General features: G+C 47.2%; 1 protein-coding gene across 6 annotated transcripts in view; it reads right to left on the bottom strand.

The window, feature by feature from the left end:
* The window catches only part of CAPN5 (calpain 5), a 140,671-nt gene that overhangs the window by 70,518 nt on the left and 42,207 nt on the right, over positions 1 to 27,946 (bottom strand). For all 6 annotated transcript variants that reach the window (XM_084617923.1, XM_084617920.1, XM_084617919.1 and 3 more), the window contains one exon: positions 27,480 to 27,656. In XM_084617923.1, coding sequence (XP_084474049.1) covers positions 27,480 to 27,641 — 162 coding nt within the window. In that variant the 5' untranslated portion in view covers positions 27,642 to 27,656. The remainder of the gene's footprint in view (positions 1 to 27,479; positions 27,657 to 27,946) is intronic.

Here is a 27,946-nt window from a genome sequence, read left to right as displayed (position 1 = left end):
AATTCCTTTGGATTCAGTCCACGATCCATGGGAGAGGGGGTGTTGTCATCTTTATTTCTAGACTAGTGAAATGATTTAGATCCTAATCTTGCAAACACATAAGTACAAACTAAACTTTAAGCCAGTGACTAATCCCATTGAGTTCAGTGGGTCCAACCATACGCACAAAGTGCAGTGTGTGCTTAAGGGCTGGCAGGCTCATGACTGGCCATTTCAGGGACATATTGGTTTAATTCAGGCTAGCAAAATCATCAAGAAAACTTAATAGCCCAGGCACAAGATAAACTTGCCTGTCCTTACCCCAACAAGGACAAAACAACCTGTATAAATAAAAGTTACTCAACTAGGTGAGCAAATACAAATTTCAGCTCCAAAAGAAGATGGGAAAGGGTCAGATGGAGGGATCAGAAACATCTGGGCTAATGTTTTCCAAGTGATAGTATTTCTGAGGGCCCCAGCGTGATGCACTTTAGGGAGGTGTGGTTTTCAGAAAGTGTTGAGCACCTCCCCTCTGAAAATCAGGGCCCTGTACGGCGTCTGAAGTCAGGCATCCAGAAACGGAGGCATCCAAAATTGCTAGTCACTTTTGAAAATCTTGGCCTAGATACATTTGGATCTGCTACTGATTCCGACCCTCTACATGAAGACCTGCAAGTTCCGTGCAGCCCAGCCCACCCAGTGCAAACAGGACCTGTTTTTAAGGTCACTTTAGAAAAACACACTCACAGTGAACTGCGTGGTACTTTGCTTGTGTACCTCAGAAGAAAATCGTGGAGAGAGGACACTAGAGTTGGCAAATGGATGAAGTGAGCTGTAGCTCACGAAAGCTCATGCTCAAATAAATTGGTTAGTCTCTAAGGTGCCACAAGTACTCCTTTTCTTTTTGCCGTCTAAAAGGTCATTTTTCGGGCTTAGCAACCTCAACAACGTCCCTAAAGGTTTCTGTCGTTGGTATCCGATGTACAAAGAAACAACGCAGAAATCTTGGTCAAAGCAATTAACCAGAGAGAGAGCCACAACCGCCACGTGCTATGAGCGCACCGCGCTCCACTGAGACCAGCTGCTGGTCAAGCAGAGAACAAGGGAAGGAAAAAAGAAGCAAGAAGAAGAAAGGTCCCTCTGACAGCAAAGCCTCTCTTGACACTGGTGTCCACTTCCTCCCACCCACACTCTCCACAGACCTGCATTTGGAAAGCACATGCATTATTTACGGCCGAGGCCAATGCCAAGTGCTTTGGGGGCTGTTCCAAAGCCCAGCAATGGAAAGACTCTAATTGACTTCCTGGGGCTGAGATCAGGCTCTGAGGATATACACCGAACACCAGCTGCCTCTAAGCCACATTTCTGAAGGTTAGTTGTTTTGATATTTGCAACCACAGACCCATTAATAACAATGCTACATAGATATCATTAACACTTTTCAGCTATAGATCTCTAAGTGCTTTAAAAAGCAAGGAAGTGTCATCATCACCCCCCTCCCCTTCCTATCCCCACCAGGGCATTGGCAGAGCCCGGAATAGAATCCAGGTATCTTGAGTCCCAGTCTAGTACTCTGACCACTGGCTATAGCTGCCTCATTAATTCACTGCAGGACTTTCCTGACGCCAGGTTTCATACTGACAAAACACAGCTTGATCCCCAGTCCTCATAAAGTGCCCTTTGCATTGTTACACCCTAGGGGAACCCTCCAATGGCACAAATCCTTCTCTCTGCCCTCTTCAACATTGGAAAGCAGGCCCATTCTGTTCTCCATTTGATCCTCAGCCAGTGAAATGGTCCCTAGGGAACCGCCAGCTGGTACAATTTAGAGCAGCCCTTAGGTTGCTCTATGTTACACTGGGGGCCACCATTTCGATTGGACTGTGGATTGAGGGAGGCATAAAAGGTGGCTTAGAGCCATCTTTTCCTACTCCTATCCCTGAGCTGAGCCCACCAATTCATAGAAAATGGTACATTTTTACTGATTCCTAGAACATCTTTTCCCCTCACTTTGTGAATTTAGCACTTGTGAACGATGCCTATTGACCAGGCATGGTTTTAGCGTGGGATCATTTGCACCCAGAGAAATCATGAAACCAGGCAAACATACTCCTAACTGGGACCTCCCCTCCGCACTAGGCCTGGAGAAGTGTGTGTACTGTGCCCAGGAAGAAACAGTTGGAAGCAGGCTAGAGTCAGCTTAGCCAGATACACGGGTAGGAGCACAAAATAGCAATCTTCTTAAACATTGCAGGACTTGAGGCAGTTGATGTCTTCAATAGCATGCAACAAAGTCAGGCAGAGAGGTCAAGTTATGACACAATTTTGCAGAAAGTTGAAGAGTACTGTATACCTAAAAAGAATGAAACATTTGAAAGGTCTAAGTTTCACCTTAGAAGACAAAGGAAGGAGAGTCCATTGAAGAATTCCTAACAGAGCTGAAGCTAATGAGCCAAACCTGCAACTATGACCAGTTAACTGACGCAGTTATAAGGGATCCAATTGTAATAGGAATCAGAGATCCAAAGCTGCAAAAAAGACTAATGGAAGATATGGATCTCACTTTGGAGAAAGGAGCACGACCTGTGTCAGGCAGCAGAAATCACTCGCAACAGAATAAAAATAATGGAAGGAAAATAGGACATGGTTACTCTCGATAGAGTGACAAGAGGGGAAAAAAAAAAAACCCTGGCAAACACTAAGTCAGCACAAAAACACTTAGTCAGCACTAAGCTATTACCAGCAGGACAGTGGGGTGGGAATAGGTATTGTTTCATATTCTCTGTGTATATATAAAGCCTGCTGCAGTTTCCACGATATGCATCTGAGGAAGTGAGCTGTAGCTCACGAAAGCTTATGCTCTAATAAATTGGTTAGTCTCTAAGGTGCCACAAGTCCTCCTTTTCTTTTTGCGAATACAGACTAACACGGCTGCTACTCTGAAACAAAAAATACAGAGGAGCAATGCACACGAGTTTGCAAGGAACAGTTTCAAGGACTGCATGAAATGTGGACACAAACACCGACTTCAACAGTGCCCAGCTGTTGGTAAGCACTGCAATATTTGTAAGAAATACAATCGTTTTGCCAAAGTCTGCAACCAGGATCAGAAGAGGAAGCAAGGCAGGTATGCTGATACAGTAATCCAGGAAGCTGACACAGCAACACAGAAAGGAGCTCTATCTAGGAGCTGTATCTGAAGTGGAAGGAACAGATGAATGGACAATTTCTTTAGAGACTAATGGGCTCTTACAAGCTACAGATTGGACACCAGTACTCAGGTAAATGTTGTTTCAGATATTAGTGTTAAACGGCTGAATTAAAAATCAGGGAACATGGTGAGCAAACAGGACAAAGCGAAAGCTTATAAAGGAGAACACATTCCTATGAGGTACATGAGTACTAGAAGCGAAGGTAAAAGATCAAATAGAATGGATCAACTTTGTGATAGTTCAAAGGAATAAACCACCTATATTGGGTCTAAAACACACCAAGGCCCTGGGCTAGTCCAAAGATAGAGGAGATAAGGGACATATTGTCCAGAACATTGGGGGGGAGGGATAGCTCAGTGGTTTGAGCATTGGCCTGTTAAACCCAGGGCTGTGAGTTCAACCCTTGAGGGGGCCATTTAGGGATCTGGGGCAAAAATTGGGGATTGGTCCTGCTTTGAGCAGGGGGTTGGACTAGATGACCTCCTGAGGTCCCTTCCAACCCTGATATTCTATGATTTGATAAAACTAGTCGAAACAGAGGTGGAGTCAGACATAGTGCAAGTCAACTAGCTAAAAAAGAATTGTCCTGTCTCAGAAAGGAAGTGCAATGAATTTGCTGCAGCTACTGCTAATGATGAAACTTAATGGAGGGTAATTAAGGCTAATTACCTCAGGATGGCCAGGACATTACATACCAACTCCGTATTTCCAGTTCAAAGCAGAACGGTTAGTGATGGCATATTGTTTAGAGGAAATAGAACAGTAGTGTCGAAAATGTTACACGCTGACATGCTCACAAGAATACAGGAAGGTCACTTGGGCCTGTAGAAATGTAAACACAGGGCCTGAGAGTTACTGTGTTGGCCACAAGCAAACAATGAGATACAGAAAGCTGTTAAAATGGGTCAAAAGTCAAGAATACCAACCTAAACAGAAAAAAGAGCCTATTTTGATAAACAACGAACTGTTAAGGGCATGGTCTAAAGTTGGTGTGGATTTATTTACATATGCAAGTAAAGACTATGTTTTGGATTATTAGTCTCATTATCCAGAGGTTGTTTTATTAAAAAATACCACATCAAAACATGTAATAATGGGCATGAAAACTATATTTTCCAGGCACAGATCCCTGAAGTGATCATGTCTGATAACAGTCCACAGTTTGATGGATGTGAATTTAAAAGATTGGCTAGAGAGCACGGGGTTTAAGCATATAGCTTCAAGTCCCAGATATCCTCAGTCAATCCAACCGTCTTGTAGAGAATGGTGTTGAAATTGTTAAAAGGGCCCCTGACTCAGGAACATATCTGGCTACACGGCGACACAGAGCAGCACCAATGAATCATGGACGGTCACCTGCAAAGTGACTGTTTGGCAGGAAGTTGAGAACAAGACTCCCTAACTTAGGTATTGCCATTCAGGATCACTACTGAATTAGATGTGCATAAGCACCATCAGTGTAGAATTGAGGTGGGAGCACACCTAGTCCTTGTGCTGTCTGACATACGCCCCGGCAGCGTAGAGGTGGTCACAGGGGTGCAGGAACAAAACAGGAAAGTGACATTCCAGTGATGTCCCAGTGGCCCAGAAACTGTAAAACGCCACTGTGCCTTTACAAACCCTACCTAACCCTCACTACAGCCCTGTTAGAGAAGCATCCCTTCCCCTCCCCATTTTACAGAGAGGGTGGAGCTGAGGCATAGGGCCCAATCCTGCTTTCACTTGAGTCAATGGGAGCAAGCTTTAGCCCTAAAGGAGTGTCTGGCTCCCAGGCCTGTGCTCTGACCACCTGGCCATGCTTCTGTTTGGGGCAAGGACAGATCAGGGATGATCAATGTGTCTCTGTTTACATGCAGGCCAGGCAGGTGCAAAGAGCCACAATGGGAGTGTGATGGGGTAACAGTTTGCGGTATTTCACTTAAATACAAGTTAACACTGTGCTGATGTGTTGAAATTTTGTTTGAAGGCTAGAATGTTATTGTGCTCAATATAAGCTATTCATACAACATCACAAGGGCACACGGTGCTTTACAGTATGTTAAAAAGACACATCCATGACCTGAGAAGTTTACAATTTAAGATCGGCATTAGGCCCCATTCATCTCTGATTTAAGTCCGCTACATCAGTGAAGTTAACACAGGAATTAATCTAGCCGATACTGAATTTTGGGATTACAAAAATGGGGAGAGAACAAATATGAAAGTTCATGAGATTGGATTGTGTTATGTACACATCTCCTTACAACAGGAGGTATTCTACCGTAATCATATCACACTGAGGGCATTTCAGGGGATGCTGTCAAGTTCAAAATCATTAAAATTTCTTCCCCGTGTTCCTGCAAGCATTCTTAAGGATGGAGCTGAACTCTAAAGATCTTGTTTACATCTCAGCAAGGCTCTTAAATGGTTGTCTCTAGACAGTTTCACAGCAGTTTCGCTGTTCTCTTAGCACTTCCTGCAGTCTTCGGGTCCGGGTTCCAAATGCTACAGGGGCAATGTTGAAATCAAAATAAAACAGGGCTAGACTGGCATTGAGATGGATCAATGGCTATGAACTCTCCTTTCACTTCTCTGCAGGCTATTCAGGACATGGAAACAAGTGTACAGGAGTAAGCCAGGGCTGTACACTCACTTCTTCCCTCCTGGGCAGAGTCTTGTCTCCATCACCCAACCTGCTGGCCAGCACAGGACAGGGTAGTGATGTGCTGCTCCAGTAAGCCAGGAGTAGATTACACCTCCCCCTGGAGCAAGGGAGAAGCAAGGAAGAAACTGGCTCCATGAGGAAGGATGGTTGAGTAGTTACTGTGCTAGCCTGGTACTTGTGAGATACAGGATCAATGCTCTACTCCGTCACACACTTCCTGTCTGACCCTGGGCAAGTCACTTAAGGCTCTTCGTGCCTGTTAAATCAGGATAATAGACTGCCCTACCTCACAGGGGTGTTGAGAGGATAAATACATAAAAGAGTGTGAGGTGCCCAGATACTATGGTGGTGAGAGCCACATAAGCAGACAAGATACATAAAATCCCTTTCTCTTGGGTTGTTTATTGGGCAGAGCAGCTGCACCCTTCCCCTTCCCAAGGGCTGGATCTTACTGGCCTAGCTCATTCTGCTTGCACTGAAGAACACTTATGAAGACACATCTGCATTTGGAGAAAAAAGGAAAGTTGACAGCAATGCATATAAGTTGGCAGCTAGGAATATTAGAAAATTGATAAATGAAGCAAAAGGACACAACAAGAAATCTATAGCCAGCAGAGTTAAGGACATTAAGGAAGAGCTTAAATACATTAGGAACAAAAGGAACCCTAACAATGGTATTGGTCTATTACTAGATGGAAATTATGTATGTGGGAAAATCCAGATGATATACTCATCATATGAGGATGGTGAAATACTTTCCATTTCAGTAACTAAGAAAGATGTTAAACAGCAGTTCCTAAAGTTAGACATTTTTAAAAAATCAAGTCCAGATAACTTGCACCCAAGAGTATTAAAAGATCTGGCCAAAGAGCCTCTGGACTGCTAATGTTGATTTTCAATGAGTCTTAAGACACTGTGGAAATTCCAGAGGACTGGAAAAAAGTTAATATTGTGCCTATAATTTAAAAGAGTAAATGGGATGACCCAGGTAATTATAAACCTGTCAGCCCATAATCCCAGGCAAAATAATGGAAAGGCTGATACAGGACTCTCTTAATAAAGAATTAAAGGAAGGTAACATAAATAAAGCCAATTTTTATGAAGAATACATCCTGTCAAAATAACAATCATTAGGGGGTGAGATTACAAGTTTGATAAAGTTAATCATGTCGATGTAATATGCTTAGACTTCTGGAAGGCATTTGATTTGCTACTGAACTAGACTTTGCTATAGGAAACTCGGACAAGTAGATGACCAGCAAAGGTGGACCCTGCAAAGCCTCACATGAGCAACCCTGATTCACAGGGCCTGATCCAAAGCCCTGCAAAGTCCATGGGAGACTTTCCACTGACTTCTCTGGGCACTGGTGCAGGCATGCAGGCAACGCCATTGACGTCAACAGAACATCTTGCATTAGCAGGCTCAAACCTGACCATCCCGGTGTTGAGTGGCCTCAAATCCCATTGACTTCAGTGGGACCTGAGCAGCGTCATATTAACGCCTAGGCCGACAAGGCCTAGGCCTAGGCCTAGGGCGGCAAATTTATAATAGCAGCCAGAGGCTGCTTCCCCCGGCGCTAGTTCATACCCTCCACCCCAACTCCACCCCTTCTCCGCCCCCTCCCTGCCCCTATTGCTCCCCTTCCCCAAATCCCCACCCCAGCCCCACCTCCTCTCCTGAGCGTGCCCTGTTCCTCCCTTTTCCCCCTTCCTTCACGAACCTGACAGGGAGCGGGGAGAAGCAGGACCCGGCGGCGCGCTCGGGGAGGATGCAGAGGTGAGCTGGGGTGGGGGGGGCGCAATTATTTCACGGCCTAGGGGCAGCAAAATCATTAATCCGCCACTGGACCTGAGGGCTAAGTGCAAGCACCCCAGAGGATCCTGCCCAGAGCTAATCTGAACTTGACATAAGCAAGCGAACATATGTGCTGGTCCCCTGTGTTCCCAAAAGCCCCATGCAGACTGTGAGTATGGATGGCAAAAGGGCCAGTTCCCCAACATTAAAGTCATTATCAGATCCAAACCGCGGCAGCTACGCTACAGATCAGCTGGTTTTAAGCTCTTCTTTTACTGTCAGGCTTGCTGCAGAAGTAAGGTCAAGATTAACTCAGGCATCAAATTGGCGCTCCAGCCTCCGAAGCTACTTTATCAGCAGCCCACAAGGTGCTGCAGAGCACAGTGCAGAGTGTTAATCTGAGAGCTTTCATGCCTGGCTGAAAATGAAGGGATAATAGACCAGAAGCAAATTAGTGGCCACATTCAAGTTCTCTCCCTGGAGTATGAACGTCTCAGAAGTGGAATAAAGCAGTGTCAGAGTGGATGCACTGCTCTACAGAACTCCACACGGTATATATTGTTTATCTGCATGCTCATGGGCACTGCTGCAGAGGGTCTGACTAAAGGGGTGTCATGTTTGGGTTCGTAGTGGGAGTTTTCAAGCCATACAGCAATGTAGCACCCAAGAGATTCTACAGCAGAGGCCAGCACATGTCACTGCAGTCAAGGCCCCAGTTCAGGAAGGTACATACGCACATGCATGAGAGTCCTCCCTGCTAGCTTAGGTACTTCTGCAGCTTCCATTACCATAGTATGTGAGCATCGCATAATCTCCAATGCATTCATTCACACAACATCCCCTGGGGTAGGGAAATGCTGTTTTACAGATAGGGAACTGAGGCACAAAAAGGGTAAGTATCTTGCCCAAGGTCACACAGGAAGTTTGTGGCAGAGCAAGAAATTGAACCCAGAACTCCCAGATCCTAGGCTAGGGCCCTAACCACTGGCCCATTTTTTCCTCCATTGTCTTCCATGGCCCACACATGTACTTATGTACCTTGCTGAATCAGGGCCTAAATCAATATCTACGGGCTACGCTCTCACAAAGCATGGGGCCAATCCTGCGTGGTGCTGAGTTCAGTCAGTTCCCACTGAGATTAAATGGAATTGAAGGCCTTCAGCAGTGCTCAGAATTCAGCCCTATTTATTACCGTAACTGCTGTATATTAACACTGCTGTAAGTAATTGCTGGAGAGGGCTTTTCCCCCTGCTTTTAACACAGCTACATTAAGATGGGGAAAGAGTCTGAGCCTGCTGACTTCAATGGGAGTTTTGCCTGAATACGTTCTGCAGGATTGATCCCATCCTTCTGGTGCCTGTAAGATAACAGGCTCTTTTGCTAATTTCTTATCAGAAGCTTTCATTGCTGTTCTGAGCTTCTGATGCTCTGAATCTTATCAGAACAGTTCCCCTGTGGGGGCAATGGTGAATGTTATCTGGCGGCTGTTATCTGTGCAACAGGAGCCCTAAGTCAGACTGAGGCCCTGGGCTCTGCTGGAGTACAAATAAGGACCCATAAAAGCAGGATGGTTTGTCAAGACCCAAAAGCTATTTAAATAAGAACAACAGAGAGAGACTGAGAGGTGACAATAAAGTCAATACATTTCATAGGCCTCAAAACAAGGTAGATTAAAGAAGCAAGTTAAATGACAACCAGCCCCTTTGCTGGCAAGAAGCATAGCTTTTGGATGTGCATCCAGCTGCACATTTTATTGCATGCCACAAATACGTTAACAGCCAAACGGTTTGTAAACATCATAGCTCAGAAATGAAAAGGGCTGAAGGGAATGCTGTTCCTTAATTACAGCTTCCTGGGTAGGGGATATTTTGCTGGGCTATAGAAGGAAACTACAGTTCTGGATGAGCACCACTGACCTCTTCTGGAGAGAATGAGAACTGTTCTGCTATGTGTCGGAGAATCTATCCTGCACTCAGATAAAAGAAGATTCTCCTTTAGCTCAAGTGCTAGAGGTCTATACTTCTGGAGCATGAGGATCTAAATTGTAATCCAGATATTGCCATGAGGTTTGGGTCATGACTGTGAAGGGGGAGGGATAGCTCAGCGGTTTGAGCATTGGCCTGATAAACCCAGGGTTGTGAGTTCAATCCTTAAGGGGGCCATTTAGGGATCTAGGGCAAAAATTGGGGGTTGGTCCTGCTTTGAGCAGGGGGTTGGACTAGATGACCTCCTGAGGTCCCTTCCAATCTGATATTTCATGGTTCTATGGTGTGCAGCACAGTGGCAATTATGAAGTCCTAGGCAGCCACGGATTTGTTACATCGGTTGGCCTGGATGGTTAGAATGGGAAAGCGCTGCTTCACTTTCTCGAGTTACCTTCTTCTAGCAAAGTGAAGAACAGGAGGAACTTAACCACTGACTCTGCCATTATCTTTACCCTCCAGCCTCTGCCTGCTCCTTTTCCCTGTGTGTAGCACCCTCTGATCTTCAATGCAGGTGCATCCAGATGGGAGAATACCAGATCCTGCTTTGAGTGAATCAGTTCCCTCACAGGAAAAACACTCTTGGGACACCCTAGCTCTAATTGTGCATCCCTTACTAACCCCCCAGGTGCTGAAGGGAATGGAGCTACTCACATGAGGAAGTGCTTACTAACATGAATAAGGATTCCACAACGTGGTAGGGTTAGAACAAAGTAACATGCTCTGATCTTGGAGCACCTCTTAGCAGTCAAAAAAGGGGACACTAAAATTAGGAGGAAGTAAAGAGGACTGGATATAATGGGAGAAAAGCACCTGGCCCAGAACAACGCCAGCCACAATAGGTCAACCTCTGAGTGATAAAACTGCACTTTGCATAGCAGCGTCCATGTGTCTTTACAAAGTTAAATAATATCAGACAGAGAGAATAATGAAGGGATGCATAAGGGAAAAAACCACTAAGGGGAGCACGATATATTTTGGCAGAGTCCTGAACTGAGATGGAGAAACTGGTGAGGAGGACGACGCTCCCGATCCCAGGAGCTGCAAAGGTGAAAGGAAATTCATACGCTGGCCATAGCGAATTCCTGCGGAGCAACAGAAAGGAGGGGAATGGAGGAAGCAGGAGGGGAAGCAGAGGGAGGAAAAGGTATCTTGATCAGTATCTGCAGCTGTTATGGGACACTGAAACCACTGCAAGACATTGAAATAAAAACTATTGAAACGGATTTCTGCTCCCCGGGAGTCTTCTGAAGGCTCCTGAATTTCTGGGCAGGTTTGTGACCCCGACAAGCATCTGGAATCTCTGAGTACAGAGATGTACAGAGAGCTGACACCACTTGGTGTAGATGAGAAATCTACAGAGCATGCGTACCATGCATTACAGTACCACAGCAGAGGCTTAGTCAATCGTTAGCAGTAAGTCTGATTCAGCCAGGAGAAGATGGTGCTTTTGACAGTGAGCAAAGCCAAACATTCTAGCCCTGCTGTAATAACGATGACGGCATAATGCTCTCTAAAACATCAATTGCCAAAAGAGCAAGCAGGTTGGCACCCTAGTCTTTGCCGCATTTGCACATTTCACCCTTTGAGGCCCATCAGTTTGCCACGTGCTGACCTGCAGTTCCAAACTTTACCCTTAATAACTTTTTCAGTACTGGTTCCCCGAAGGGGCAGCGGGTGCCAGACACAAGCGGAGATAAATCCCAGGTTACTGCAAAACCTCAGTAAAATGGAAAAGGGTATCAGTGATTCAGTTCTGCCTTCGGGCTTTGTCACTCCAGTTATAAAGGCAAACCAAGACATGGAGGCACTGGTCCTGGGAGGAGCTGGGGGTGTGTGTGTGTGGGCGGGGGGGCGCATGGGAGAATGCCTCGGAATTCCACCCATTCACATCAGCCAGGCTAGGTTTATGTGAAGCGAAAACAGAAGAGAATTATTCCCCAATTGTTACCAGGGTGGATAAAAATTGATGATATTCAAATTAAAAAAGAATCTGATTTTTTTAATTTAAATTAAATATCGGCTTACTCAAAAATAAATGTATTTTAAATTGACAACCTATGTTAAGGCCTAAATTTATTATGATCTATTAAAATCAGTTAAATTTAACTACAAAAATAATATGAAGCAATACGTGTTTGCTGCTAAGTTTTAAAGAATTCAAACCATGGAATTGGTGGAAATCACTGGCTAAGCACCTGGAACCAGAGTCTGTGGAAGTGCTAAACCAGCTTTTGATAGCAGTAACCTCCTCTGAGGTGCAGAGAGAATATCTTCTTCATTTCAGTTTATTCAACTAGTTCTTCAAAGAAACCCAATTGACAGTTGAAAAAAGCAGAAAAGCTTGTTTTCCTTTTCCAATTTATGAATAAAAATAAAAATGTGAGGATGAGATCTACTAGTTCTGTAATCTTGAAGGACATGATGACCTGGCATGCAATACCAGCTACAACAGTGCCATGTGAACGTGTGTTCTCACTTGTGACATTGTAAATAAGAAGTGGGCAGCATTATCTCCCATAAATGTAAACAAACTTGTTTGTCTGAGAGATTGGCTGAACAAGAAGTAGGACTAAGTGGACTTGTAGGCTCTAACATTTTACATTGTTTTGGTTTTGAGTGCAGTTCTATTAATTAATTAATATTAAAAAATAATAATTCTACATTTGTAAGTTGCACTTTAATGATAAAGAGATTGCACTACAGTATTTGTCTGAGGTGAATTGAAAGATACTAAATTCTTTTGTTTCTTTTTTACAGTGCAAATATTTATAACAAAAAATAATAATATGAAGTGAGCACCGTACACTTTGTATTCTGTGTTGTAATTGAAATCCATATATTTGAAAAATGTAGAAAAAAATCCAAAAATATTTATAATCAAATTAAATTGCTATTCTATTATTGTTAAACAGTGCAATTAAAACTGTGATTAATCGAGACTATTTTTTTAAGCTAGTTAATTTGTTTTGCATGAATCGCTTGCATTAACTGCAAATGACAGCCCTCATAAAAATTAATAAATATAAGCTAACCTATATAATTGCTTAAATAAATGTGTACAGATATAGTGTATCCTCCTGGTTAACAAAAAACGAACAAAAAAAGCACCAAATGTGGTGAAAAGGGTATATTTCGTTACAAATCAACATGTTTTAGTGGTTACCAACCAATGAGAATCAACATTTCTTTAGGGAAATAATTAAAGCACAACTGCAAAATACAATTAAAAATTGATGCTTTAAATCAGCAAACAAGAAACCTTGATTTAAATCAATCCCTCCGGATCGTTGCAAGAGACAGGGATAACACTGAACATCTAAACAGCTGCTAACACCATCCCCACTGCCTTGTTCAGCCCAAACAAGGGGAGTGGGGAGAGGAGAGGTCGTAGCTTCACAAGAGGAGGAGAGTATGTGGGGCTGTTAGGCCTCTCTGCCCCTAATCCCTGCCACCCTTCCCCATATCTCTCCCTCAGCCTCCCACACCTCCCCCAGCCTAACCCCACTGCCTCCCCCTGGCCTCAGCTTCACCAACCCATCTCCCCTATCACCCATCCCACTTCTCTGGCCATAGCCCCAAACTCTTCTCCACCTGTTCCCGACACTTCTCCACCTCTGATTCCACTTCCCAGCCCCCAGCATCCCCCACATTCTCTTCCCCGCTTATGATTACATTATCCCAACTGCGTACTTGAGTTTTCCTTCATCCCTCTATTTAATCAGTGCTAATTTCCCTTGATAATTCTTCTGAAGTAAAATCAGAGTCGGCAGGTGGGTTTTAGGCACTTTAAAATATCACTCAAACCAGAAACTTTGGTCTCGTGGCAGACCTTTCAAAATCACCCCCCTCCCCCCCTTACAAGGCAAGGAACACACAAACGGACATTTGCTGAAAGCTCCCAAGCTTAGGGCTTGAACCCACAGTGTGTGGGTGCAGCCCAGGCCTAATGACCACGGCAGGTCATCTTGAGCCACCCAATGACTGACACAGATTTTCTGGCAACCACTGGGTTCAACAGAGCCCTAGTCTGCTGCACTCGCACATTTTACCCTTTGAGGCCCATCACTTTGCCACGTGCCGACCTGCAGTTCCAAACTTTACTTAATAACTTTTTCAGTACTGGTTCCCCGAAGGGGCAGCGGACGCCAAACACAAGCTGAGATAAATCCCGAGTAATAGATCAGTTTAGGAAAGATCAGACCCATAGACTGACTGTACCTTTGTACTGTGCACAAAGAGTTAGAAGACTGAGGGGACTTTGTAAAATGGTGGGGGTTTAGGGTAGCTGTATCTTGGGAACCCCTTACTCAAATGACCCAACATTTGAAACACTGACACTGCCCAGCAGTCCCATGAGAGACAGCAAATTTCAAGATAATCTACTTCAGCCTGTGGATTTTAGACCACTTAGAACAGTCTACATTTAAACGGAAAACAATACTGCAACTGAACAAGAGCAGAGTTGGCACTGGGCTATGACAGAAGTTGCACCCGTGTAAGATTTTCTGGCTGCTGAAAGAAACTATTTGGCTGGAGTGAGTTCGCACGGTGCTGTTTGTGTATGTCTACATCCATACAGCAGCACACTGGATCACTAAAGCATAGTGCGTTGTGGGTAGGCAAAATACACTCAGGGTTTAATCAGAACATGCTAGTAAAAGACATCCAGTCGACATACTAGTCTTCGTCGGGCACAGGCCAGGGTCATAAGGGTCTAAGGATACTGGCTTAATGCACCCAAGCCCAGCTCCCACTGGGAGTTGCCTGCATGCACCTGAAGGCAGAATTTGGCCCATAATAGTTAGAAAGGCAGATTTTTCATCTCTCATATGGGTTCCCCGAGTCTTTGCACATTCCAGGCTGTACTCAGTAAGGCCCTGGCTTTGCTTTCAATGCATGGGCAGACCGTACAATACCCATGTGGAATGCCACGCTGGTATCCATTCGGACCACAAGTCTCATATGCCCAAAAGCCCAGAGCGGTTCATAGTAATACTGGACTAAAACTGCCAATGACTTGCACAGTTGAGATTAGCATCACTTGACATTTCTCTGCCCCTAATTCAGCAGCATCTGACCGCAGTCACTCCATGTAGGATTTCCTTTATTGGTAGCACTAGTAGTGTTAGTGTACAGGCCCCAACTCAAATGCCCATTGTGCTTGGTGCTGTACAAAACTCATGAGACACTCTCCCTCCTCCAAAGAGCTTACAATCTAAATCAGCAAGACTGGCAAAGAGTAGGAGAGGAAAGAGACCCAGAGAGATTAAGTGACTTATCCAAGGTCACTCAGCAGAGGAATAAGAACCCCAGGCTCCCAAGGCCTGCACCAGCGCACTAGCCACTGGACCATGCTGCCTTTCACTGCAATAGCTAAGTGCCAATACCATGAAGTTTTAGAAAGAGCCACAAACTCCACTCCAGTCAGCTCTGATCTACTTTGGCTCAGTGAGGAGAAAAATGAGCCCCAGCTTTTTGCGTATCTAATCATATTTCTAAGTGGATACTGCTAAAAGCAAAGCTCTTCCCCAGTCCCTGCCAGGAACAAGCCAGCCACTGGATTTGTTTTCTCCCCGAATACATTTCCTAAGAATGAACCTTCTGGCCACGCTGTGCCATCTCGCAGATTAACGCAAAGACAAATGGTAAACGACGCCAAGACCAATTACAGAATTAAACAGCTGTTGCCTCTGCGAAGTTTTGGCATCCACAGCGAAACTCCAAGTCAGAATGAAGAGCAGGGAGGGGGTGAGAGTTGCACTGGAAGGAATAATGTTAATCAGTTCCAGGAAACGCTACCACACCAGATGTGGGAGAAAGGCCAACAAAACAGCAACACAACGGGGGGGCAGGCGCTGGCCTGTAGGTCATGATCTTTGTCCCTGTGGTTTGATCAGATGTGGCTTTACTGAAGGTCTAGATTTAAACCAGCCGCACAAGCCAGGCAAAAGGGACTCCAAGAACTGGGCCTGATTCTCCTTGCACACCACCTATACGCCAGTGTAATCCTACTGACGTCAGCGAGGCTACTGCTGATTTACACCAGCATAAGCAAGAGAAGGATCAGACCCCATGAATCTGAAAGGGTTCCCTCGTTACACAAGGGCCCAGTCTGATATGGGGCTGAGTACCACCAAACCCTAACGAGGTCAATAGAAGCTGAGGGCAAGCAGCGAGTCAGTACTTCCGCACCCTAACACAGGTACTTCCAAACTCCCATAGACTACAACAAGCCCACTCTCACCTGTGCATCTCTCTTCAGGGCGGGGACCCTGTCCCCACTGTATTTTTCAGAGACTACTTTACAAATGAAACTAAACGCACTTCAGAACCTTTCCGTAGCATGTTTCCGGCGGACCGCAGTGCCTCGGCAGGGAGCCACGGCGCGTGCTGGTCCACACAGCTGCATGGCTTGCCTTGCGTTACTGTTTCCGAGAAGGGCGGGATGGAGTGAAGCGCAATCACTAGCAGGGGCTCAGGATAGCAGTGACGGTTCCCAGTGACGATTAGGCTGGGAGGCCGGCTGTGTGCACTGTCCAGTCTGCTGGAGCCCGGGGGTACGGTCACATTTGCTAGAATGTTCCTAGCCTCAAGATTCAGAGTAACTTAGGATTTGTCTACACACCCACTTTTGTCGGTAAAACTTCGGTCAGGAAGGGGCGTGAAAAAACCCACTCGTTGGGGGGTGGTTTCATTAGGCCGGCAGGAGAGCTCTCTCCTGCTGGCAAAGACGGCTACATGGAAGACCTTCCCGTGGTACAGCCATGCCACTGCAAGGTCCATAGTGTAGACATAGCCTAAGTTCCACACTCAGTTTCTATTAATGCTGCTGTCTTCTGACAGCGGCGCTCCTCCTGACACCCTCTGCTGAGTGGTAGCAGGTGTCTGGGGCCCTGCAGGTTGGCTCCCCAGTGGAGAAGTCAGGGACATGCAGTCTGGCTGTGCTCTAGGTGTAATTCGTTTTATTTCCATGTGCGCACACAATTCCTCCCTCCAAGAATCTCAGCCACATGGGTACCTGATTCTGCCTTCAGAATTGACTCTAACCGGAGACCGCGGCAGAGAGCTAGCAAGCCCTTAATCTGCACGGCTCTGACACCCAATGGTCTGAATTAACAGAGGCATGCAAGCTGGTTACTGAAAGCACGAGGTGCAAGATGCCTCCCTCTGCAGCTTCCCACAAGGTAGTGGCTTTTCTAGCAACATCCTCTAGCTCTTCCCCTTAGCCACCTGCAATTCCTCGATCAATAGGGAGAGCAGCTTGGAAAGTTCCCTGAATGGCAGCAGAGTAGCCTCAGGCTCGGAGATCATGTGCAGGAGTGGGGGCTGGGGAGGGCTTGCATCATTTTCGTGAAAGCTTAATAGCAAAAAAAACCTTCTGGGGCAAAAGCCAAGGAGAAACTCAAGCCTCTTTCCTGGATTCCATCAGCACAGCTCACAGAATCCAGCTGCCTGAGCAATGAGAAGGCGGCTCGCTCTATAGCAAAGACACCGCGGTAAACGTTTCCCCTGCAGATCTGAGGCTGGAGACTGCAGTGGGAGGGATGAGAGGAGAAGCTCTCCAATACATGCCCTGCAACAGCTCCAGGGGGCACTTGGAAGAAGAATACTGAATAGCCGTAGTATGGTAGCACACAGATGCCTATCCAGACCAGGGACCTCTTCCACGGGTGCTGAACACACACATGGGGTGAAATCCGATCCCTCCTGAAGCCACTGTCAAAACTCCCATTGACCTTCAGTGGGGCCATGATTTCACCTACAGGGCCCGCCCAAAGAGTTTACAATCTAAAACGATGAGCAACATCAAGGTGAAGGCAAGGGAGACAACCAAATAGCCAGCGTATAATGTTTACACGTGTACAGACACTTTGAAATGTTGTTGTAGCCAAGGCGATCCTTGGATGTTAGCCACACAAGGTGGGGGAGATAATATCTTTGGACCAACTTCTGTGGGTAAGAGAGACAAACTTAAATTCCTAACCTTGCTGGACACTAAAAATCATGGTTGTAATAAAGACATGGGATTTATGCCTTATTACAACAATCTGTAACCCACTGACCCCCCTTTTTGTCCTGTGACTACAGGGGTGTAAACAGGCCACTTCACCGTGACTGGTCACATAGAATATGTGGTAACTACTTCTGCTAAACTATCTGATTTTGCATGTAGCTGTGACACTCTGGGTACCTTTCCCAGACCTGAAGAAGAGCTCTGTGCAGCTCAAAAACTTCTCTCTCATTAACAGAAGTTGGTCCCATCAAAGATATTGCCTCACCCTAGTGGACAGAGCACTGGTTGGGACTCAGGAGATCCAGGTTCTAGTCCCAGCTCTGCCACTGACCTACTGGGTGACTCTGTGCCTCAGTTTCCCTATCTGTAATATAGGGATAGAGATACTGACCTCCTTGGTAGAATACTTTGAGATACGATTAAAAACACTGCATAAGAACCAGGTATGGTTATTAACAACTTCAACAGGAGCAAGATTAGGCCCCACTTTATGAAGTTTAAATACACACACACACACCCCGTTGTAAGAATTCAGACAGAATCTGGACCTGTAATTAAGAATTTCATCTTTTGCATCAGACAGCAGAAAGTAGTTATTCTCCCCACTAAATCCCAAGGGCTTTGCTGGGGTGACTGACAGGAAGGAAACCCACTGGGGCTTTATGAAAAAACCTGTGAAATCACTTGTGGAGGCTTCCTGACCTTCAGAAGGTTTGCCTTCTGTTAACAAACAAGCGAATGAAAGCTGCAAATGAGGCTGATCTTTGTTTCCACCTGCAAAACAGCCTCATGGATTAAAGTGGCAGCAAAGAAAGAATTTAGGGCCAGATTCCCTTCTTTGCTGAATTTCTGCTCCGCACAGCAGGGTCTGCCCTGGAGCTGCTCTGATTTACACCATCTGGCAGCGATTCCTCTGGATCATCTGCCATCTGAGCATAGCCAAAGTGCAGTATGTTTTGACCACTCCTCCCCACCCCTGATGCACCTGGACCCTCAGGGGGAATTCTCAGCCAGCCAGATCTAGCCACTTTCCAGCTGTCTCCACGTAGTTTGCAGGCAAGATTACGAAATTCAAGGCCCAATTCTTGCAAGCTTCTCTCACATCAGTAAGCCCAACTCATGCAATTAGTACTACTGACTTTCTACTCATGTGAGGAAGGGTTCTAGGATCAGGCCCTAAAGCATATATACTGCCCTGAGAGCTATAACTGGGTCAAAGTTGTCCATGCTCAGACTGAGTTATCAACAATGACATTAGCATTGTTTACTGTCACAGCTCCTGGATTACCTCCCAGTCACATCTGGCTCTAATGCTGTTGATTAGATGACCTCCCAAGACAGAGACCATGGTATGACACCCAGGGATTTCCCATTTCAAACTCCCTCCCTGCAGAAACCACACACACACAATACCTTTCATCTAGCAAGGGGGCCCCTTGGGTCAGCAAAGGACAAAGGCTAAGAGCAAGAACTGTCACAGCTTGGATTCCGAGTCTTCTCCATGAATGCACTACAAGGTGGGTAGAAAGCTGGCTAGATTGTCGGGCTCAACGGGAAGTGATCAATGGCTCCATATCTAGTTGGCAGCCGGTATCAAGTGGAGTGCCCCAAGGGTCGGTCCTGGGTTTTGTTCAATATCTTCATAAATGATCTAGAGGATGGTGTGGATTGCACTCTCAGCAAATTTGCGGATGATACTAAACTGGGAGGAGTGGTAGATACGCTGGAGGGGAGGGATAGGATACAGAAGGACCTAGACAAATTGGAGGATTGGGCCAAAAGAAATCTGATGAGGTTCAATAAGGATAAGTGCAGGGTCCTGCACTTAGGACGGAAGACCCAATGCACAGCTACAGACTAGGGACCGAATGGCTAGGCAGCAGTTCTGCGGAAAAAGGACCTAGGGGTGACAGTGGACGAGAAGCTGGATATGAGTCAGCAGTGTGCCCTTGTTGCCAAGAAGGCCAATGGCATTTTGGGATGTATAAGTAGGGGCATAGCGAGCAGTGATCGTTCCCCTCTATTTGACATTGGTGAGGCCTCATCTGGAGTACTGTGTCCAGTTTTGGGCCCCACACTACAAGAAGGATGTGGATAAATTGGAGAGAGTCCAGCGAAGGGCAACAAAAATGATTAGGGGTCTGGAACACATGACTTATGAGGAGAGGCTGAGGGAGCTGGGATTGTTTAGCCTGCAGAAGAGAAGAATGAGGGGGGATTTGATAGCTGCTTTCAACTACCTGAAAGGGGGTTCTAAAGAGGATGGCTCTAGACTGTTCTCAATGGTAGCAGATGACAGAACGAGGAGTAATGGTCTCAAGTTGCAGTGGGGGAGGTTTAGATTGGATATTAGGAAAAACTTTTTCACTAAGAGGGTGGTGAAACACTGGAATGTGTTACCTAGGGAGGTGGTAGAATCTCCTTCCTTAGAGGTTTTTAAGGTCAGGCTTGACAAAGCCCTGGCTGGGATGATTTAATTGGGAATTGGTCCTGCTTTGAGCAGGGGGTTGGACTAGATGACCTTCTGGGGTCCCTTCCAACCCTGATATTCTATGATTCTATGATTCTAAGGGAGGTTTGCAAACACATGAACAGGATAGGAAAGGACGGTAGCTACCCTTCTGATTTCCACAGAGGTATGGGGGCACAGATGCTCAAGAGCAGGTACAGCCAAACTTTGCCCAACTGCAAGCAGCATAAACTTGCCAAACATCAGACAGCTGAATGTAATAAACATGAAATAGAGCAGATTGCAGTCACCCTCATACTTGATCAGGAGTGTGGTGTGCAATAAGTCACCGGTGTCTTTCGGGTAGATTGCATATTGGAGAAATATTTTCAGAAGAGCTAGAAAAAAAATCTTCCCCTGTAACCCCTTCAGATAACGACCCTTTTGTTTCTTCAGAAGCAGTGACGACTCTATAAACAGTTAGGGCCAAATTGTCAGCGCTGACCTCTGGTTTTATGGCTACAATTACACGCCAGCAAATAGGCAACTATTCACACAATAACGGTTAGACATTTGGATGAAATGTAGGTTATTCTACTGATGAAAAGTGTTATGGAGAGAGATTACTATTTGGTCAGTGACGCTCAACAACTTCCGTTCTCATGACTTGAGAAAAAAATTGGGACCCCCTTTCCCATCCAGCCATAAAGAAAAGGAGGGTAAAACTGGCTTATGATAGCCCCACAGTAAGGTGATCACAACTAATTCACATTGTCCACTTTCCATTTACTTGCTTTCTCCTCCTGGTGGCTCCTGTTGCGTGTTTTGACTGTCTGCTCTTTGGTGCAGTGATCGTCTTCTTATTCTATGAGTGTACATTACTATAGCAAAAGCGCCTGACCCCCACGGGGGCCCCTTGGTGCTATCATAATAGAAATAAACACTAATAACTAAATACTAATCATTAATGTATACATACTATCATAGACCTAATACCCATGCATAGAATATAATACCACAATAGAAATATTAACTAAATCCTAATATATAAATACTGCTATATATATATATATACACACACACACACGCATTATGTATAATATATACAAATATATCTTTATTAAAATAAAGAACTACAGACTAATGAACCAGACACTGATAATAACAAAGTACTGTAATGAACAGCATCTGCATGGATTAGTAGGTGCTACATTGTGCCTGCAGAAATGAGGCCTGGTGGGAAAGCTTTGGCGAGCTCTGGAAAGGTCAGTTTCTGTTGTCCGGCCCTGTGTGTGTCATTCCGGTGCAGGTTTAACAGGGTTTTCCACATGCCACGCGACAGCCCAGGGCCCACACTGTTCTAGGGAAGCAAACAAACGAACAGCTGCCTTCTCTGTCAACACCGAAAATGGACAAACACATACAGAGAATGGGCCCAGCTCCCCTGCAGTGAAGAATGAGGAAAGCGAACCTCTTGGGAGACAAATCCTGGCCCTGCCACCCTTATGGCCTCTTTGCAGTGGAACCAGTCTGGCTCTGCTCTGCAGAGGGAGAGCACAGGTGCTCCCCGCAAGTCCCCTGAGCAGCAGCGCACAGTGGGCAGGAAGAGCAAGGCTTGGTAGCCACTCCATTGCCACAGGGGAAGGATTCTTCCTCCGACCCACACGACTTCCTAGCGTTCACCCCGGCAAATCACGCCAGGCGCTGGGAGCTGGATGGGCCCCTCACTGCAGGAGGCAAGCTAACGAGATGGGAAGTCCTTCAACCCCCTTCCTCTCCCAGCGTCGTAACTGGATGTCGGCAGCAGCTGCAATGCAGCATGTGGATGCGTGCTACTGATCATACGCGTAGCATTTCGTCCTGCAAAGCGTTGAACCCCCTGAACCCCCCAGTGACAGCCAAGGCACCCGCCAATGCACAGAACAGGACCCCGAGGCGCTTCTGAAGCAGTATCTCATTAAGGCCGTACAGGCACAGTGCTGCGGGAGGTGCTGTCTTGCAGATGAGACTGAGCTGCTGACTCCTTGTAGTACTAATCCCTGCCTCCTGCAGTTTGGCCAATTACCTTTTGCCTACATCAAACTCCCCCACCACCCCCCACCCAAGCACCCGCGGCATCCCCCGGGCCGCCTTGCCCCTAGATTTAGTCCATATAGTACAAGTCATGGACCGTGAATTTTTGTTTTGACTTTTACTAAAAATACCCGTGACTAAAACAGAGCCTTATTTATGATACGATCTTTAATTGGATGATCACGTACCAGTTTTTCCACAGGACCCCTGCCTCATTTTGTGCACAGAACTGGCCAGCTCTGGATCCTTGGGATTTCCCATGAACGTATTTCATTAGCTAAACACAGATTTATGGGCCAGTGTGATGAATGGAACCATGTCTAGCTAGGGAAGAGGAACACAATAAAAAGGCAATCACAAGCTGCCACCATTGCGAGAAGATTCCCAGTCTAGGTGCCACTCAGGGGAGAACTGAGTCCCACAGAGTTCCTCTGCAAGAGCAGGAAGACAGCAGGGAAGAGCCCTGCACCACCAACTACTGAAGTCAGCTTTTGGAATTGCTTTTCTCAAACCTGCAGTACAGGGAGCAGCCCCCTAATGGAACTATAAGGAGTCACCCACTTTGGCCTGGCACCGTGCCTCAGGAGGTAAGCCCTTCCCTGCCAGAAAGAGGGCCCAGAGCTTCCTCAGCATAGCCCAATTCTTCCCTGGGACCAGCGGTGGCCAGGGGGATATTGTTTGTGGTGAACCTGCTAGGGCTGTTCCTGTAACTCACAGGATCGCCAGAGCAAGCCAATCAGTGTCTGCTGTACTCTTGTGCCCAGATTGATGAAAGGGTGAAGGTGTGTGACCCTTTAAGCACTCCAATGCCAGATGGCATGGAGTTCCCTGAAATGTCCCAGTGAGTCCCAGCTGGCCTGACCAACTCAGTGCACCTCACACACTGATGTCATGGTATTTATCCAAAGGTGGCATGTAATATATAACTGGAAAACTAATAACTCACTGATATCTGTGTGTGGTGTATGTAGAGCTAACCTACACAGACAGGCTGGAAATATGGGACTTAAAACTAGGTACGTCAGGGGAAGTTGATAAATGGGTTTTTCCAGATATAGGGAAGGGGGGCTGACACCTCAAGCCAGGTGTGGCAAGGCCAGTGAGCTACTGGTTTGTATCAGAGATTGCAGGAAGATCATCTGCATTGTAAAAATCACAAGTGGGGGAGAAGCCAGCTTGGCGACTGCTCCCATACAGCACAGCATCTACACCCAGGAGGTGGAGGGAGCCTTATCTGGGGCTACATTTCAGAAGAATACATTTCAAAGTTTAATGGACTATAAAGAGAGGGGAGAGAACCCTTAAGTTATCCTTCACTTGAGGAGACATAAAACACTCAGTGCTTTGAGGTCTGGGATTGGGTCCTGGCTGAGGACTAGCCAGCCATGCCAGAAGAATGACTATGGTGAGAAAACTTTGAGCAAAGGACTCTAGTTCGTTAAGTTGAGTTTCACTCTTAGTAGTAAATTTTCAATTTTGTGGGTGGCCATTTCTATCTCTATTACCTCTACCTGACATCCTGGAAACCTGGATCCTTTTGCTTATAAATGTGTTCTACTTGTACTATACAACAACTCCATGCAGTGATGGAAGGGGAGACTGTATTAACCCCAGCTGAGCTTACAGGCTGCTGTGTATTGTCTCTTTAAGGCAGCAGTGAACTTGTTACAGTGTTGGGAGTGCTACAGGGAGAGGGGCTGTGCACTGCACAAAGACATTTCAGGGGGAAGAGCTGGGGCTGGAAAGGCTGTTGGGGTCCCTCTGCAAGGAGTAACTGGGCAATGGAAGCCTGGGTGAGACCTCCATGCTCATGTGCAGAGAGCCACAGCAGAACTGTATTCTAGGCACCCTGAGCCCCTTACTGGCCTGGGTAAAGCCCAAAGTATCACAGGGCTGGATATCTCATTGTCATGGAACCATAACACCTGGCGATGGGAGAGACCCACTAGGCCAGCTGGCCAGGCCCTGCCCAAGTGTTCCCTTGAGTCCATTATGTATTTATTTAGATTTAGAGTAATGAAGATGCCTGTCTATGGCTATAGGAACTTGATCATTAATTATACAATAAATACCATTCAATTAAGCCTCAGCATTAAAGTCATCAGCTCCCCAGGAACTCAGCCAGCCGCTTGCTCTGGCCTATCCATCCAGCTATGTTTTTATATAGTGCCCATCACTATAGTGTGGCCACACCCACACACGCTTTAAGATGCTAGACACAGAAAAAAGGCCTATTGGACCAACCAGTCCATTCCCTGGGGCCAGCCCAGGTTTGTCCCCATCGTGCATGTTTTTAGTGCTTGGTACAGACTAGTCTCATAGTGCAGGCTGGAAGCAATGGGGCTCCCGCCAGTTCCCATAGGAAAACTGACTGAAAAGATACCCCAACGCATCCTTAACGTTACACGGGAGCTTCCCATAGAGCAGAGGTCCCCAAACTGTGGGGCGTGCCCTGCAACAGAGGCACGGAGGAACATTCAGGGGGGCACGGCTGGAGCACGGGCCAGCCCCCACGGGGGGTGGGGAGGGAGCACCACCCAGCTCCACTCCTGGCCCCAGTTGCCGGCCCAGCCATCCACCCAAGGCTCAGCTCCCAGACCCGCCCCCTGACCCCAGCTGTGGCCCCAGCCTTGGCCCCCTTTCCATGGCCCTCCGTTCCCAGCTCTGGGGTTGGGGTGTGGACAGGGGTGGGGGAGGGCGAGGAAAAAAGTTTGGGGACCACTGCTATAGAGGTACTGTGCTGGTGTAGCCAGTCCATTTTCAGCAAGGCAGCACGCCCGCTTCGGTGGTGGCCCAGCCCAAAGCTGCCCCTCCTGCCACGCACGGCACACAAAGAATCAATTCAGCCCATACCCTCCCTTTCCACAAAGCCTTTTTATTCCCTCCCCCACTCCCTCCTGGATAAAGGCTCCACTGTCACTCTGGAAAGACAAGCTGGCTTTCTAGAGACTCCCAGCTGGGGCAGAGAGAGGCACCACGGTTGCTCAGAGCAGCTCTGAGAAATCTTGGCAGATAGCTGGTGTGCCCTGCAGGGAGACTAAGGCAGCGCTGGAGCCAGGGGGTTGCTCTGGGAGGACCTAAGGTGTGTTACAGGCTTGGTTAGAAAGGAGTAAAGGAGTGACGGGGTGAGGTTGGGCGTAACGAGCTACAGAGTAAAGCCCCAGCTGGGGGGGGGAGGGGGGGAGGGAGAGCAGGACCACCCCTCTCCTCCTCCCAACCCCAAGGACGGCTGACCCAGTACGCTGCCCGCACACTGCAGCCCCTGTCACCAAGCAGAGGTGGCCCCGCAGTCCCCCCAGCCAAGAGTCCCAGCTCCCCGGCTCTGCTGGCTCACATGACCTGAGGCAGTGCTGGGTGGGAGCCCAGAGCCAGAGCTCAGCTCCACTCAGGCTACCTCAGCAGCTCCTCACGCACTGCTCCCACCCTCACGGCCTCCCTGCCCCAGGCCTCCAGAAGAGGGAGCTCTAGGTCCCCAGCGGCTCCCCCATGGCTAGCACCCTCTGAGAGGCAGGGTGGGGCTAGACCTCAGATCAATCAGGACACAGATCCATGACCCATCGCCCCCACAGGCAGCATGGGGCCCACCCCCAATACCTCCAGTGTCCAGCCTGCTAGAGCAGGCAGTGCCCGGATTCCCAGAGGTTAATCACCGACGGAAGCTGAAGTGACCGCCTCAGTCAGGCCCTGCATGCAGCACTGGGAACACAGGGAGCACCCCAGGGAGCAAATGCCAGGTGCATCAAACTGTTGGCAGCCGATCGCAGTGCCCTGCATGACCTCCCTCCCAGCCAAAGAGAACGTCGTCAGGTGCATTTCCTTGTGCCGAGGAGACACGGACAGACAGAGACACAGGACCACAGGTCACAGCCCCGTCCTTTCCACGTGCGATCAAGGATGAACTGTGCTGCTGGCCCCCCTCCACCCCGGCAGCATTCACCTCAATTCCCAGCACCCCCACTTCGTCTCTTTGTGTATTTCCGATGCATCCATCTCTGCGGTGTGTAGGCATCTCTGGGGCTATCGCCGCATGCAGAGCAAAGAGGAAAAACAGCACCTGAAGGGGGACCAGCAAGTAACAGAGGTCCAGAGCTACAGAAATCTCTGGGAGACCTTTGGGACAGAGGCTGCTGCAGCTGACAAGCCATTAAATAATGGGTTAGAACTGCGTGATAATCATCCAAAACCAAATAAATAAAACTCAGCCACTAGGATCGTAGCAGCACTTTGCAAACATCAGTTAGTCCCTGAGAGGATTAGCAACAACATCTAGCCCTCCTATAGCTTAGGTCTATTGTTATATTCACTTTACAAACACAGTTGAATTATGGTTACAAGTCACCGTTGAGGGACAAGCCCAAGGTCATGTGCTGAGTTAGTGGCAGAGGAAGGAGCAAACAAACATCTTGAACACCTGCAACTCCAATTGGCTTCAATGAGCCAGAAGGGACTGCCATTGAAGACAATGCCAGAACTCCCACTGACTTCAGAGGAGCAGGACCGGTCCCAACGGGAGCTGCTGGTATCCGGGATGTGGCCTGTAGAAACTCAGGAGTCCCAATTCCCAGATTCCTGTTCCAACACTAAACACACTGTCGTGTCACATGTCCGACAGGTCATGCTTCCCTTCAGACAGCTCCCTTGCTTTGAGCACACACAAGAACAGGGGCTCTTGCAGAGGGCGAAGGTAAAGGAAAGATAATCCAGTGATTAGCAGGCCATCTTGAGAATCAAGGGACCCAGGTTCAGTTCCCTGCTGTGCTACAGACCTCCTCTGTGACCTTGGACAAGTCTCTCTGTGCCTCAGTTTCCCCATCTCTACAATGGGGATAATAGCACAGCCCTACTTCCCAGAATTTGATTTAGTTGGGGATTGATCCTTCTTTGAGCAGGGGGTTGGACTAGATGACCTCCTGAGGTCCCTTCCAACCCTGATAGTCTAGGATTCTATGAATTGGTGGGAGGATCGATACATTAGAGATGAAAAACAACAAGGAGTCCGGTGGCACCTTAAAGACTAACAGATTTATTTGGGCATAAACTTTCATGGGTAATGCATCTGAAGAAATGGGGTTTTTACCCACGAAAGCTTATGCCCAAATAAATCTGTTAGTCTTTAAGGTGCCACCGGACTCCTCATAGTTTTTGTGGATACAGACTAAACACGGCTACCCACCTGATATATTAGAGATGGCGAGGAGCTCAGATACTACGGTAACAGGGTACCTACGGTAGATAGCGTGCTGGGGAGCAGTTACTTGATTTTTAAGGTGTGACCCCAGGGGAGCGGCACAAGGATGTGCACAGGGAGGACATTCAAGCCTCACTTACGTTCGGACGTTTCCACTGGACGCCTTGAACGCGTGACTTGTAGAAGAGGGAGTCGTCATTGGCGGGGAAGAGCGGGTCCTCGAAGAGCACCTTCTGCCGCTGGCAGTGTTTCTTCAGGGCCGAGAAGTCCTGATTCTCGTAGGGCTTCACTGAGGAGAACATCCTTCACCCCAGCCGCTAGGGGACAAAGCAACATGGATGAGACACAGAGCCCTGCCTAGAACCAGGCTCACTCTTCCCGCTCCGTAGTGCCCAGCAAAAACATTCAGATACAGAGAGGAAAAGAGGCCACCTGAATGACAGGAAACAGATGCTTCCACTAGGTTAAAGCTCATCTAACAGGCCACCAAACAGCGTGACGGGATAGATCCCATTTGCCCCCCTCCATGACACCTCAGGTGCTCAGATACCATGGTGACGGGCGCAGTATAAAAACCCAAATAGCGCTATGCCTGCAGCCTCTGATG

This window comes from Lepidochelys olivacea (assembly GCF_965140295.1).
Source record: "Lepidochelys olivacea isolate rLepOli2 genome assembly, chromosome: 1".
Classification (NCBI taxonomy): domain Eukaryota; kingdom Metazoa; phylum Chordata; order Testudines; family Cheloniidae; genus Lepidochelys; species Lepidochelys olivacea.
This window is presented reverse-complemented; position numbering and strand designations above follow the sequence as displayed.